The 15,803-nt window shown below is 40.4% G+C and overlaps 1 protein-coding gene across 1 annotated transcript; it reads left to right on the forward strand.

Annotated features, from left to right (window-relative positions):
* Positions 1-10,413: 10,413 nt before the first annotated feature.
* LOC139474603 (uncharacterized) lies at positions 10,414-15,051 on the forward strand. Its single transcript, XM_071257676.1, has 3 exons — positions 10,414-10,646; positions 10,758-10,800; positions 14,842-15,051. The coding sequence occupies exons 1-3, from the start codon at positions 10,530-10,532 to the stop codon at positions 14,985-14,987; spliced, it is 306 nt and encodes a 101-aa protein (XP_071113777.1). The 5' UTR covers positions 10,414-10,529; the 3' UTR covers positions 14,988-15,051.
* The last annotated feature ends 752 nt before the right edge of the window (positions 15,052-15,803 follow it).

Raw genomic sequence — 15,803 nt, forward strand, 5'->3', positions numbered from 1 at the left:
CACCATACCCGTGCTCGTGGGTTTCACCGAAGTGGTAAACATCTGAGACCTGCATCACATCGGGCTTTCCTCCCACATTAAGCTGACACGTCATGATATACCTGGAATACTGTTAAAAGCGGCGTTAAACTCAACTAACTCACTCACTCATCAATAAAGACTCTTTGGTGAGCAAAGCCATAATGTTTGACATAGAGACACGAGTTGCATGAGAGAGACAGTATGCATGTCACATTTGTTTAATCTCATGTAGGATTGTCTTAAGATTTAAGATTGTCTTATTGAGGTATATTTTCATATTCAATAAAATAGTGAAAAGCATTTTCGCATGGGGAACCACAAGAGCAAGAAATAGTGCCTGACAAATTAAACCTAAATAAATCATCATTTAGATTGCTACATCTTTGTCTAAGTCTTGAGTGTATAATATTAATTTCATGCTTTCCATAACTGAAAAAATATGGAGATTTAATAACATTTTGGTACATTTTTGTTTTTAATTCAGCTACAAAGATACCATTTTTAACATTTTCATTTTGTGATTTCCATTAAAGAGTCTACAATAAATGATTTCTGAAATGTACTTGTTCTGGCGAAAGGTACAGTCATGTTCTGTTTGTTACGTGGGTTATAATTTGAAGCAGCTGATCTATTGTGGGGTAACAAATCATTTAGATATGAGGCACATTCGTTCATTATTATTTTGTGCACTGTCGTTAGTTTTTTTTTAATTTTTCGTCTCTCTTTGGGACATAGGTGCTCTCTGTCCATCATGTTTAACAGTATTATCCTTCTGTTGTCATTACCTACTCAAGTTATCCAACTCATGCAAGCAGTTGTTGTTACTGTTAATCCTCCACCTACTATACATATTCTGTACAATGTCCCTCATTCAGTATTGCTTGACAACGGTATAAGGATCTTTACCGAAACGTCGCTTTTTACAGTATTGTCATAGCGACTGATTTATGACTACCATTGTCTGCAGTACATTTGACTTCAAGGGCAATTTACCCTGTAGCCATGTCTCCATAACTTAATTGTCATTACGTTTTAGGCGCTAATCCCCGTTGTTAATCCTCACCAACATTTCATTGTATTTTGACTGTCAGTCAGCCTGGACTACCATATCACTTCCCTTTAACTACTGCTTTTTATAGTATGGCATTTATTGCCCTAATTGATCATCCCATGAACTGTGTTTGTTTATCACGCCCATATGTCCAAAGCAACGTCGTTGTCTCTTTGTCTGTCCATTGTTGTTCATTACTATATATGTGCTACCATTACACAGTTACTAGTGTGTTAGTCAGGCTTGGTATTCCGAGTGCTGGCATAGGGACGACCTCGAGCAGGATATGCTGCTCGTAGGAAACGCCCTGAGGTGAGCTGGAGCTCCGCTCACCTCTCGTACGCCTGAGCTGGAAAGTCTGCTCATTGCTGTGTTTGTGTTGTCAGAGCAGGTATTCCGCTCATTGTGCAATTGTTGTTTATTGTTTACATGTTGTGCATAAAGCGTTCCGGGACAGTGATGTCGATTTTGTCCTTTATTCCCCCAAGAGCTAATTCCCCGTCAACACATGCGCGTTGACAACTGGTGTTAGAATCCGGCTGGAGTAACTTTTGAGCTTACTCCCGATCCCGTAACCTCTCTGTGTGCCTACCACCCTGAAGAACAATCATCAACTCGAGCCATGAAGAAACAAGATTGAAGAAAACAACAGGAATCTCTCCGAATCTCTCAAGATTTCGTTCATACACAGGACCAAGGAAGTATAAACGCCTATCCCGCAGTGATCCTGACCACAGCCATCATGATGCAGATCATACAGAAACCGCCTCACGGGCACCTACAAGATGGACACTGTGTACAAGATATCTCATTGGGACTTACTAATTTGTGTTTACTTACATGGACTCAATCCAGGATATATGATGTGTGACTGTTGATAAGTTCAACCAGGTATGTTTAATCAAAGCCAGTATATTAATGCCAAAATGTGTCTTTCCAAAATTAATTTTTATATGTGCAATATACTCCAATTCCATGTTTAGTCACGCTAGATCTTTGAAGTTATTGTGTAGGGAATCTTGGAAATGTCTCTAGGCAACGCCAGACATATAGATACAGCTAGGGCCCAGACAAACCTAAGCTGTAGGGTTATCGTGTCACACCTGAAAGTTAGACTCGTAATTTCAAAAATCTAAACGACCAAATTTATCATTCGTTACAAGTTTTTAATGTGCACAGTTTGGTACAAAATTGAAAGTATTGTCTTGGACTTTGAATGCAGATTAGGGATTTTCTTGGGTTATCCACCCACACACATGTATATTGTATGTCAGTATTAAGTAATTAACAGCACAGCGGTATTCAGCATTTCAGAATTTTGATGTCGGAATTAAGGATTATTATTTTCCTTGGGCATAGCACCCATAACATATGGGCAAGCTCCGTTAAAGACACGGGAAGAGCACCTCTCGTACGCCTGAGCTGGAAAGTCTGCTCATTGCTGTGTTTGTGTTGTCAGAGCAGGTATTCCGCTCATTGTGCAATTGTTGTTTATTGTTTACATGTTGTGCATAAAGCGTTCCGGGACAGTGATGTCGATTTTGTCCTTTATTCCCCCAAGAGCTAATTCCCCGTCAACACATGCGCGTTGACAGTATTAAAGAAGTTGTTATCCATATGTTGTGTCCTGTTTGTCATCCGTCAACTTCTCAGTACTGCCTTTTAAATAGTTTCCATACTGGCGTATGGACTACTTCAAACAAGAACGATAACTCTTATTTTACCAGCATCTTCCTGTAGAATTGATGTAGGCGTTACAGCAGCGCTCCCTTACTCCTGTTGTAAAAGGAGTGAACCTCTTTCATACAAATACTAGTATGTACTTTTGTACAAAAGTATACTTGGCAGGCTATTCAACTCATTCATTCTCAACTTTTCATGTTCTGTTTGTAAATTATTTAGTTTTAAATAAGATATTAAAGTTAGATGAAGAAAACTGACGAAAGACAAAAGTGTTTTTTGTGATTAAAGTAATTTCAATAATGAATTTCTCAGACATACGCCGTTAAGCGTGGCAATGTGGCAAATTTGACATTGTCTTTTCAAAGCTTGAAACACATTTTATAGCTCCTTCTATAATGACTGATAATAATAATAATAATAATAATAATGATAATAATAATAATAATAATAATAATAATAATAATAATAATGGATCGTTGTTTACCATATCAATTACTGGTTTGCCTGGTGGTGTCACGATTATGTACGAGCGGCCGTCTTATAGATAGAATATTGCTTAGTGCGGCGTTAAACAAAAACAAACAAGCTTTAATATTCAAAGCTCGTTCAGATTTAAGGTGTTAAGAAAAAAGGAAGAATTACAATCTTATCAACTAATGTTAGGACATGTAACTGAGCGCTAGACATGCCATAAATATCTTTAACTCATTACACTGTGTGGGAGTAACATACTTGTCTCTTACAGGTTAGATAAATCAGAATATATGTACGTCACCCATTTAGGTAATTTAAACCCCATTATATTCATTGCATTAAGTTTTCATTAACACTTTCCATCAGTATCTTATGCTGATCTCTTTACGATGATAGCTTTCTTTTCCTTTACAAGTTTCGAAATAATTCGTTCGAATCTTATATATCTTTGCGTTTATGATCTGTGCTAGCTGGTATAAATTATATGTCTACCCCAGAGCAAATTTGTGAATAGTGCAAATACTTGGATACAGCACTGAATGTTTGTAGCTTTGGAGTGATTTTACGTTTACTAGTACGAATGAGTCTAGTGTTGTCGATTATGTTATGTCATCTCTTCAAGTGTTTCTTTATGCACACGGTTGGATATTGTATCCCGATCCCACTCCCGTCACCTTCCGTCTGCACGCTCACTGCTGTCACGTGACTCTGTACCGGTAGACTCTGATGCAGAGAAAGCACGTGCATCCCGTGTTGATTACCGCTATGTTTGGGACGATTGAAAACGGGACTGCTTCAGAGCAAACCCACTCTCTGATGTGGTTATTTCCCTGTTTGACACTTTTACTGATTTAGTATTGGATGATTTAGATAATGCCGTTGATATCGTTACTGACGCTATATGTTGTGTTTCTAGCAGTATAAAAGTAACTGCTGATTTTTGAAGGTCTAAACCACAGAGGTCGTTTGATAAAGAGTGTGAGTTTCTTTGTTGTGAGAGAATCAAACTTGTCCATGTGTTCCGTCGGTGTAAGAACAGGGATTCTCTAGATAATAACATTCAAGTCCGGAATGCGTTTACTACTGTGGCAGTGAGGAGAAGACAGTTGTATTCTGATCAGACAACGGTTTGTTGAATACAACTGACCATAGTAAAGTATACTCTTTAAAAAAACCGCTGTGTGAGGTAGGGAAATACATTTATACGAGGAACCGTAAAGGCAGTGAGCAAAAATGTTTCGGAGAGAATACTTGGTTATTGTAGTCATCTCAGTTATCGGTACATCGGAAAAGTCCAAGGTGAAGGTCAGCTACCATCAATAACGCGTATGTCCTGGGATCTGGAGGGGAGCAACGTTGTTGCTGTGTAGACAGGCTCTTGTGATCCATGCTGTATGCGGTCGAGCGTTGTTCTGCTGGAATACATCGTTGCCGTCGGCGGCAATTGGGAGGACGTGTGGTAGGAGAATTTCGTTGATGTATCGTTGAGCCGTAAGATTGCCCTGGATATGGACCAAACCTGTCCTGCCACGATGAGAGATATCCGCACACATCATAACGCTACCCCATCAAACGTCCACCACCTGTACGCTGTTTCCGGCGTAACGACGTCCATCCCCTCGACGGAGGAGATTCGAGATTCGTCGTTGAACCAGACATCTCTTCATCGCAGTTGAGACCATACCCTGTGTTGACGACAACAGTGCAGTCGTTGTTGACGATGTTGTCGACTCAATATGACGTGTCGAACAGGACGTCTTGCTCGTAGATCTGCTGCTCTTAAACGATTTCGTACGGTGTGGCCGGAACCTCTCCGCAGTCCGGGTATTTGGGGTGCGGTTTAGATGGCTGTGGTCGTCCTGTCATGTAGCTGGTGCAGTCGGATGTAACGATCTTGGGCGGGGTTGGTCACCCTTGGTCGTCCCGACCTTGGCCTATCACGTGTTGACCCATGCTGTTGAAACCGACCCCATAGCCTTGTGCTGGTGCTGGTCGCCACATTGAAAACCCATAGCTGTGGACTCAGTCCCCACTTTTTTTCGATGTTTATTGGCAGAGGAAATCAAAACATCGTGGAGTTACGGTATCCAGTTTCATCCAGACATCCTTTCACTTTTCGCTGATGATGTTATTCTTATTTCTGAATTCCAGAGGCAAGTTGGGTCATAGAACAATATTGCTGTAACTACCAACTAACTATTAACCTGGATAAGACAAAAGTTGTATTTTTTATAAAAGGAGATATTCTGGCGAGAAGTGAAGAGTGCTGGAATGTGTTTCATGTTATAAAGACTTGCGGGCTACTCTCAGTAAAACTTTCTCCTGGGTCCCACATATAGGAAATGCTACTAGACAGGCTAAGAAGATATTGTTCAATGTTTTGAGACTGCCATATAAATTAAAGCCAATTCATTATGACCTGTTCTTTGAGATATTTGACACAACGGTTGCCCCAGTTCTACTTCATGGCGCTTAAATACGGGGGTAGATTTAAAAAAATTGAATCTGTATAGATAACGGCATGTAAGAGGCCTTTGGGGGTAAATCTATCTACTCCAATTATGTTGTTTGTTTGTTGTTTAAAGCCGCACTCAGCAATATTCCAGCTATATGACGGCGGTCTGTGAATCGAGTCTGGGCCAGACAATTCAGGGATTGACGTTATTAGCATCGATCCAAGAAATTGGGATACGATAACACGCACCAACCATGTCAGGGAGCCCGACCACCCGATCCCGTTAGTCACCTCTTACGACAAGCATGGGTTGCTGAAGATCAATTCTGACCCTGATCGTCACGGGTTCTGTGTCCATTGACACTGTCAGACTGTGACAGACAATGCTCACCTCGGACAACTTTGTGGCTGCTGTGGCGAGGACACGTGTGTTTGTTGTACGGTTAGAGTAACGGTGAGGGAGATGGCGGACGTCATCCGTTGTAAACTGTATTCACCCATGGGCTGTTGACAATCCGACTTCTGTTTCGAAATTGGATGAGGAAAGAAAGCATCATTTGTTGGGATTCGTTTGACAAGGTACGAAGAGAGTTTTTAACGTTTTAAGGGGTAATTGTCACTATTTTCTTGACACGCCCGTGACTATTTTACCTTCTCAAAATTGTCAAATGTCTTATTGGACTCATTATCAGACACTGTTTCACCATCGTTAAAAGATGTTGTGTGCGCCCTCTTTGACAGGAATGATAGAACAGTGTTACCAAGGATGCCTTATGTGACAGTGGGAGGTAACTTGAACAGCGTCATGACGTCAGCCCACTCTGACGTATACTTTATCGCAGAATATGGTACTGTCGGCGCCTTTGCTCTTTTTCGGAAGCATCTTAGAAATTTCATTTTTAAGAATAATTTCTTAAGGTTATGGAACATGGTTAACATGTTACCACTGAATAAAACAAAATCCCTTTCATATTCACAAGACAGATTTGCTTAAAGCGTAGTCGTTTGTAGGATTCTGACTATGTCAGGTGCATTTGGTTAAGAATCACTATAAAATAGTGATGATACCATTTGTTCTCGAAATAACGTATAGGTTTGTTTGATAAAAGCTTAAATGTTTGGGTGCTAAGGAGAGACAAAATAAATTATATTAGGTGTCTGATGTCAGACACTTACTTTTTGCTACAGGGTTGTCAAAGATTAATGTATATTTGTTCACAATTGTGGCATGAATCGACAAGTACATCAGAGTTTTCAAGTACTCAGGCCGATTTATAGTCACACGTGCACCAGCGTTGACCTTCAGGATAGCTCACTCATTAGAGCTCTTTGTAAATTAGGAACATCATTCCATAACTTTAACAGATAAATCTGTACAGAAGGAGACAAGATGTCCAAAAACTTGATTGTGTGTGTAGTAACGGTTATCTTGGACAAATTTAAGATGAAGACCAGATTCTAACATATGTAGGAAATATTCCTTCATATTCGAAACATTTGCCAAGATTTCACATGCAAAATATCTCATATTTATATTTTAAGCTTCAAATAATGTAGGCCTAATCAATCAATGGCTTTGGTCATGAAATATGTATTTCAGTGATGTTTCAAATGGGCAATCAACCCATGCTTGCCGTAAAAGGCGACTAACGGAATCGGGTGGTCAGGCTCGCTGACTTGGTTGATGCATGTAATCGTATTCCAATTGCGTAGACCGATGCTCATGAAGTCAATCACCGGATTGTCTTATCAGACTCGATTATTTACAGACCGCCATCATCTTGTTTGAATATTGCTGAATCCGGCGTTAAACAACACACAAACAAACAAAATTCAAATGGGTATTTTATGAATGCTTCAAGGGATACAACGTCTCAAGATTATTCTATGAACGCTTCAAGTGGGACAACTTTAGGTAGCCATCACTTTAATTTGATATACATGCAATACCATAAATTACTTGAATTGATGACCATGGCATATTGTAGATACTAGATCCTGTGTGTAGACTGTATCCCCACTACCTAACCGCGAGCTGGTGTCCTTATTATTTCTATCTGTACTGTTGGTCATATGCCTGTATACTGAATACACCTCTTGTCTTGTATTGTCTTGTAAAACAAAACGATGTCATGTTTCACTCAACGGGGAGAATCTGAATGTGAGTGAGAGATGCCGGAGAAAGCATTCAGCGTTGTGTAATGCTTAAAAAATTAGATATATTATAATGGACTATACACTCGAATTGCAAGTACTTTGACATTGATCATTACTTAGTTTTTATACCTGCTAATACCAATCAGATCATCGATTACATGTATATGCCATGTACCTGTTTTGAGTGATATAAACACACACACGTATTTGTATCGATATGGGGTTCGTGATTTATACGCTCACACACTGGGTACATGACACCATATGCCCCAAGGGATCGGTTAACAACGAATTTATCTCATCGACATCCATTCATACTGACCCGGAATATATGTCCGAAGCTTCACTAGATAAAACGCTTGAAATTAGCCATTTCGACAGCTAGCAGACGACGCAAACGATCACAATGTGCTTCCCTTTACCTTATGCATTCGGATAAACATCGGTTTATTTCAGCTCAAAGATACTTGTGCGAGATAAGCAAGTTGCATTAGGTGTGTTCCGATTTATTTCTCAGCGGGGTACATGGGAAATAATGACCCACTCTTTAACCAATCAGAAGCCAGTATGTCAATGTAAGGTGAGACAATGGACCTTGTATCCAATAATGCTGGAGAAAATATTCTTTAATTCCATGTCCATAAATTATGCTCAGGACTTTTGAAATCATCCTAAAATTACAAATGAGCAGTCAATCATTGACCTGAGGAAAACTGTAATCAACCGTATTTTGAACAGAGACATCAACCAGTGCTAAATAGTTGTTTTGTGACTTCCGGCATCTTCTCAGAAATATTCAGTTTTTCTTGACACGTTGTATATCTGGTTTAGCAGTTTACTCCAACAACTGATCAATCACAGCTAGTACATCTGATCAAACTCCAGATTACACCATGTATATAGGACGAATTCCGTGCTAAATATATCACTGTTATCAGGCAACAAGTACAGACAAGACCATCAACCTGCCATGGTGTGACAAGTGCCACCTCAGTTGAACAATTAATCCGAGTGACTATCTGTCCTGCTGACAGGGCAGTTATTTTGTAAATGTATCACGCACGACGCGTAGACACAACTGGCCCTCCTATTTACGCCAAAACACAGACAAACACGAACATCATTAAGGCTGATGTATCGTACATGTGTTATGTGTTTGGTACAGGAGCTGCAGTGCACCAGATACGTCTGCTGCAAGGTTCACACCACGTGGACACTATAGACCGCACCTGAAACCTTACTGGAAGAGTTCGAATCTTGACTTTAATTATTACCAGATGCGCCAGGCAAAACGAGTGTGGTCAGCAGAAGGCAGGCCTCAGGATGCCGGTAGCGACCCGTATATCCTATATAAACTGGCTAAATGTGTTTTTCGGCGTTGTTAAAGATAAGAAAAGAAAAATATGTAAAAATAAGCTCAGCAGGTGAATTAGATATTGCTGGATTCTACAGGGCTGTAAACAAACTAAGACCTAAGACTTATCTGAGGTACACAGGACGTTGCTGCAAAAAAATGAAAAGATCTTGTTAGAGAGAATTGATAGGTATATCAAATATATGGAGCCCGGTATCCCACATAGATTACAAATGTAAATGTTGTACAGCTTTAGCTAATGCACAGGACACCCTCCATGAACATCTATTTGACACTTTAAACCCCGAACAATATATGTGTATTGAGGACTGCGCAGATGACGAAGTAAAACTTGTGACATCACTAGGTGGTATAACCCCTATTGTAGAGGATATGAGCTCTGACAGCTGGGCTGAATTCATATCTTATATATCACGAGATATAAGCTCCTGGAACCTGCGATCAATGATCGTTCTGTAGACAGTGTATCTCTTACCTGGATCATGCAATGTAAATATTCGGTATTGTGAAACTTTCAATTCATTAGTTCACACAGCACGTCCTACATACACGAACGTTATTCGTAACAGGCGACTGACAATGAGCTGGATTGGCAGCTCTGGCTTTGACAGGTTGTTCATGTGATGTCATCGTACCCCGACGGCGCATGGCGATGCGCTTATCATCAATCACTGGTTTGTCTGACATGTTGGAATTTATAAACAATACACAAGGTATTTGAGTGACGTTGTATCAGCAGGAAAATTTTATAATTCTGTTTTGAGACAAGTATTCGGTTGTTACTTCTTGTCATACAAAACTCCAGAGGTATCCGATACTATACGCCATAACAAATACTGGGAAGTAATACTATTTTGTTTATTTTAGTCCAAAAACCCCTTATAATTTGTACCTCAAAATTATCTTCTGATCTTTCCTGATCTATACAACCGCTTCCACAGTCCAGTTAGAGCGTCTGCCCGAAGCCCGTCTCCACAGTCGGGTGGATAGAGTGACTACCAGGAGAGGGGGAATGTCGGTAGTTCGATACCGGGTCGCTTAATGGTGGTACTTGTTGTTACCCTGCCTGAGATAAATCAAAGACTGGTTGGGATGAGAGTCAGTATCTTGTGTCTGAGTGGGGTATCCATGTTAAAACTGCAGAGTGGTATCTCAGTGGGCTAGCGCTATAAAACCAGCAGTTGTCCGGACGCACAGTCGTCCACACACACAGACTCAAGTACATGCACGTCACCATACAATTACAAAATTCTTGATCGCGACGTTAACACCGCATTTCTTCTCGACCCACCTCGCCTATTCATTACACATGAATGTTGAGCAACCTGTTGAACAGGTTGCGACAGCTGTTCCGCAGTGTTAAACGACAAGAAACACATTGGACTAACAAAGACTGTAACGGCAAGATGGCGGCTCGTGTTGTCCTCTTGGTAAGTACAGGAGCCCAGTGCTGGCCATGTTGCCATTCACATTCAGATTCACAGACAATCAAAGTTCAGCGATTTGTTCCTTGTCATTGATGTCTGTCATGTCTGTTCCAGGTTTCTGCCCTTGTTTACCTCGCCATGTTGTCGCATTCCAGGGGTGAGTTCAAGCGTCATACTTTCAGTGATGAAATCTAAAGATAATATGTACACCGTGTCTATTGCGAAACTGTAGTGTGTATGTGTTGTGAACATGTATGTATGTCTGTAGTGAAGCTGCAGTGTGTATGTGATGTGATGTGAACATGTAGGTATGTCTGTAGTGAATATGTAGTGTGTATGTGTTGTGAATATATAGGTATGTCTGTAGTGAAGCTGTAGTGTGTATGTGATGTGATGTGAACATGTAGGTATCTCTGTAGTGAAGCTGTAGTGTGTATGTGATGTGAACATGTATATATCTGTAGTGAAGCTGTAGTGTGTATGTCTTGTGAATATATAGGTATGTCTGTAGTGAAGCTGTAGTGTGTATGTGATGTGAACATGTAGGTATGTCTGTAGTGAAGAAGTAGTGTGTATGTGTTGTGAACCTGTAGGTATGTCTGTAGTGAAGCTGTAGTGTGTATGTGTTGTGAACCTGTAGGTATGTCTGTAGTGAATATGTAGTGTGTATGTGTTGTGAACCTGTAGGTATGTCTGTAGTAAAGCTGCAGTGTGTATGTGATGTGAACATGTATGTATGTATGTAGTGCAGCTGTAGTGTGTATGTGTTGTGAACATGTAGGTATGTCTGTAGTGAAGCTGTAGTGTGTATGTAATGTGAATATATAGGTATGTTTGTGGTGAAGCTATAGTGTTTATGTGTTGTGAACCTGTAGGTATGTCTGTAGTGAAGCTGTCTTGTGTATGTGTTGTGAACATGTAGGTATGTCTGTAGTGAAGCAGTAGTGTGTATGTGTTGTGAACATGTAGGTATGTATGTAGTGAAGCTGTAGTGTGTATGTGATGTGTGTATATAGGTATGTTTGTGGTCAAGCAATAGTGTTTATGTGATGTGAACATGTAGGTATGTCTGTAGTGAAGCTATAGTGTGTATGTGTTGTGAACATGTAGGTATGTCTGTAGTGAAGCTGTAGTGTGTATGTGATGTGAACCTGTAGGTATGTCTGTAGTGAAGCTGTAGTGTGTATGTGATGTGAACATGTAGGTATGTCTGTAGTGAAGCTGCAGTGTGTATGTGATGTGAAGATGTATATCTGTAGTGAAGCTGTAGTCTGTATGTCTTGTGAATATATAGGTATGTATGTAGTGAAGCTGTAGTGTGTATGTGATGTGTGTATATAGGTATGTTTGTGGTGAAGCTATAGTGTTTATGTGATGTGAACATGTTGGTATGTCTGTAGTGAAGCTGTAGTGTGTATGTGATGTGAACATGTAGGTATGTCTGTAGTGAAGCTGTAGTGTGTATTTGATGTGAACATGTAGGTATGTCTGTAGTGAAACTGTAGTGTGTATGTGTTGTGAACATGTAGGTATGTCTGTAGTGAAGCTATAGTGTGTATGTGATGTGAGTATATAGGTATGTTTGTGGTGAAGCTATAGTGTTTATGTGATGTGAACATGTAGGTATGTCTGTAGTGAAGCTTTAGTGTGTATGTGATGTGAGTATAAAGGTATGTTTGTGGTGAAGCTATAGTGTTTATGTGATGTGAACATGTAGGCATGTCTGTAGTGAAGCTGTAGTGTGTATGTTTTGTGAATATATAGGTGTGTTTGTGGTGAAGCTGTAGTGTGTATGTGATGTGAACATGTAGGTATGTCTGTAGTGAAGCTGTAGTATGTATGTGTTATGAACCTGTAGGTATGTGTGTAGTGAAGCTGTAGTGTGTATGTGATGTGAACATGTAGGTATGTCTGTAGTGAAGCTGTAGTGTGTATGTGATGTGAACATGTAGGTATGTCTGTAGTGAAGCTGTAGTGTGTATGTGATGTGAACATGTATATATCTGTAGTGAAGCTGTAGTGTGTATGTCTTGTGAATATATAGGTATGTCTGTAGTGAAGCTGTAGTGTGTATGTGATGTGAAGATGTAGGTATGTCTGTAGTGAAGCTGTAGTGTGTATGTGTTTTGAACCTGTAGGTATGTCTGTAGTGAAGCTGTAGTGTGTATATGTTGTGAACCTGTAGGTATATCTGTAGTGAATATGTAGTGTGTTTGTGTTGTGAACCTGTAGGTATGTCTGTAGTGAAGCTGTAGTGTGTATGTGATGTGAACATATAGGTAAGTTTGTGGTGAAGCTATAGTGTTTATGTGTTGTGAACATGTAGGTATGTCTGTGGTGAAGTTGTAGTGTGTATGTGTTGTGAACCTGTAGGTATGTCTGTAGTGAAGCTGTAGTGTTTATGTGTTGTGAATATATAGGTATGTATGTAGTGAAGCTGTAGTGTGTATGCGATGTGTGTATATAGGTATGTTTGTGGTGAAGCTATAGTGTTTATGTGATGTGAACATGTAGGTATGTCTGTAGTGAAGCTGTAGTGTGTATGTGATTTGAACATGTAGGTATGTATGTAGTGAAGCTATAGTGTGTATGTGATGTGAGTATATAGGTATGTTTGTGGTGAAGCTATAGTTTTTATGTGATGTGAACATGTAGGTATGTCTGTAGTGAATATGTAGTGTGTATGTGATGTGAACATGTTGGTATGTCTGTAGTGAAGCTGTAGTGTGTATCTGATGTGAACATGTAAGTATGTCTGTAGTGAAGCTATAGTGCCTTTGTGCTTTGAACATGTAGGTATGTCTGTAGTGAAGCTGTAGTGTGTATGAATGAATGAATTAATGAATGAATGAATATTCTTTATGTAGTGAAGCTGTAGTGTGTGTGTGATGTGAACCTGTAGGTATGTCCGTAGTGAAGCTGCAGTGCGTATGTGTTGTGAACATATAGGTGTGTTGGTTGTGAAGCTGTTGTTATATCTGTTGTGCCCCTGTTAGTATATCAAGGTAGTATATCAAGGTAGTATGTCAAGGTAGTATATCAAGGTAGTATGTATGTCGCGATCGTTTTTGAAAGCGTTTGATGACCATTTGGTATATCTGGTATTATATACACATATTGGTATATATGTAGTGAAAATATTGTTATTTTGTCTGTGGTGCACCTGGAATCGTATCTGTAGTGAGGATTATGGTGTTCGTTGTGAACTCAATTGTATGTCTGTAGTAAACATGTTGATATGTCTGATGTGAAGTTGTTGGTGTGTCTATAGTAAACATGTTGATATGTCTGATGTGAAGTTGTTGGTGTGTATGATGTGAAGTTGTTGATATGTCTGATGTGAAGTTGTTGGTGTGTATGATGTGAAGTTGTTGGTGTGTCTGATGTGAAGTTGTTTGTGTGTCTGTTGTGAAACTGTTGGTGTGTCTGATGTGAAGTTGTTGGTATGTCTAATGTGAAGTTGTTGGTGTGTCTATAGTGAAGTTGTTGGTGTGTCTATAGTGAACCTGTCATCATATCTGCTGTGAACAAGCTGCTATGTCTGTTATGATCAAATCTGTAGAAAACCTGTTGATGTGTCTGTCTTGAGCATAGTCGTTTGTCTGATGTTAAGCTGTGAGTTTGTCTGTAATGAACACGTTGGTATGTCTCTCATAAAACTTGTATTACATATGTTGTGTTCAATCTGGCATACCTGTAGTGAACATGTCAGTATGTCTGTTGGCGTGACTGTTGTGAATACATTATTCTATATGTAGTCAAGCTGTTGGTGTGTCTGTAGGGAAGCTGTTGATGTGTCTGTAGTCAAGCTGTTGATGTGTCTGTAGTCAAGCTGTTGGTGTGTCTGTAGGGAAGCTGTTGGTGTGTCTGTAGTCAAGCTGTTGATGTGTCTGTAGTAAAGCTGTTGGTGTGTCTGTAGTCAAGCTGTTGATGTGTTTGAAGTGAAGCTTGGAGTGACTGTAGTCAAGCTGTTGGTATATCTGTAGTGAAGCTTGGAGTGACATGTACCCCAACGACAAAGGTGGCTGCTTACACTATGAGCAGCTTGTACTTAGTTAACACTCGAATATTTAGTACAGTTGCATATTTTGCTGGTATATTTCTGACTGCGGCGTGAACACCATTATTATATGTATTAATAAAGACAATGTGTGCTTTGTTTGAACTTACACGAGGCTGTGTTTCTGTCCATCTTCAGCTCAGTGTCCAACAGGAGTCCCCCTGGTGGACGACAAGGGGGAAGAGTATTTCTGTGGGAGGGGTTCACGTTCCCGGGTCTGTCCAGAATTCAGCGAATGCCACATTGATCCGAGGGACATATTCGCTGTATGCTGCCTTGTTTGAGATTATTGTGACTAAGGGTACAAATAAAAGTTGTCCGTTGTAAGAAGAAGGCGTTGTGTGTTAAATGGGAAGGGTTGGTAAACTGCATGGCCGGGATAGTGGCTTGAACGTTGCATCCCAGAGTTAGGCACCCAAGAATATTTTTAATGACTAATGAAATACAGTAAACTACGCTTATAAGCGACGCCCGTATAACGAACTGCCGGATATAACGAGCTGTTTTTTACTCCCGTACATTTGCTGTACATGTGTTGTACATATATATGCTTATGCCGACTCCGTACAAGAGGTTCGTAGACCAAATTAGCTCCAGCGGATTTAGACCTGGACTCCTGGGAGCAAAAGCATAGATAGTCGTCACAGCATTGTTCTGAAGGTAGGCTGCCGCTGCCCGGGAACGAGGGGGCCTGGCGCTGTCGCCCTAACTGTGGTCTTGTGGTGACTGATGGCTGTCAAAATGGTGGACGACAACTGGTTTCAGGGCATGTCGGATGTACTGATTACTGTTACATCTATGATGGAGAGCGGATTGCTTCAGATTAGGTTTTAATACAGATGATTTCTTACAGGAGGCGGCCATGTCATCATGACGTCATCACTATTTGTGGTGACGTCATCAGTCCACGATTACTTGGGTACACAAGTATGGCGACAAGGTCCAGCCACCATTTGTGTGAGATACATACCCAAATCATTACCGAGCCTCCCCCATAAGGACCAGTTGGCCTGATGTTCCTGGGTGTCATTATTCCTGTGCTCCAAACCCTGACTCGCCCTTCCGTAACATGGAGCGGGAACCTACTCCCTCAGACCAAT

The sequence above is a fragment of the Haliotis cracherodii genome, unplaced genomic scaffold, assembly GCF_022045235.1.
Source record: "Haliotis cracherodii isolate W230 unplaced genomic scaffold, xgHalCrac1.p SCAF_3, whole genome shotgun sequence".
NCBI classification, from domain to species: domain Eukaryota; kingdom Metazoa; phylum Mollusca; class Gastropoda; order Lepetellida; family Haliotidae; genus Haliotis; species Haliotis cracherodii.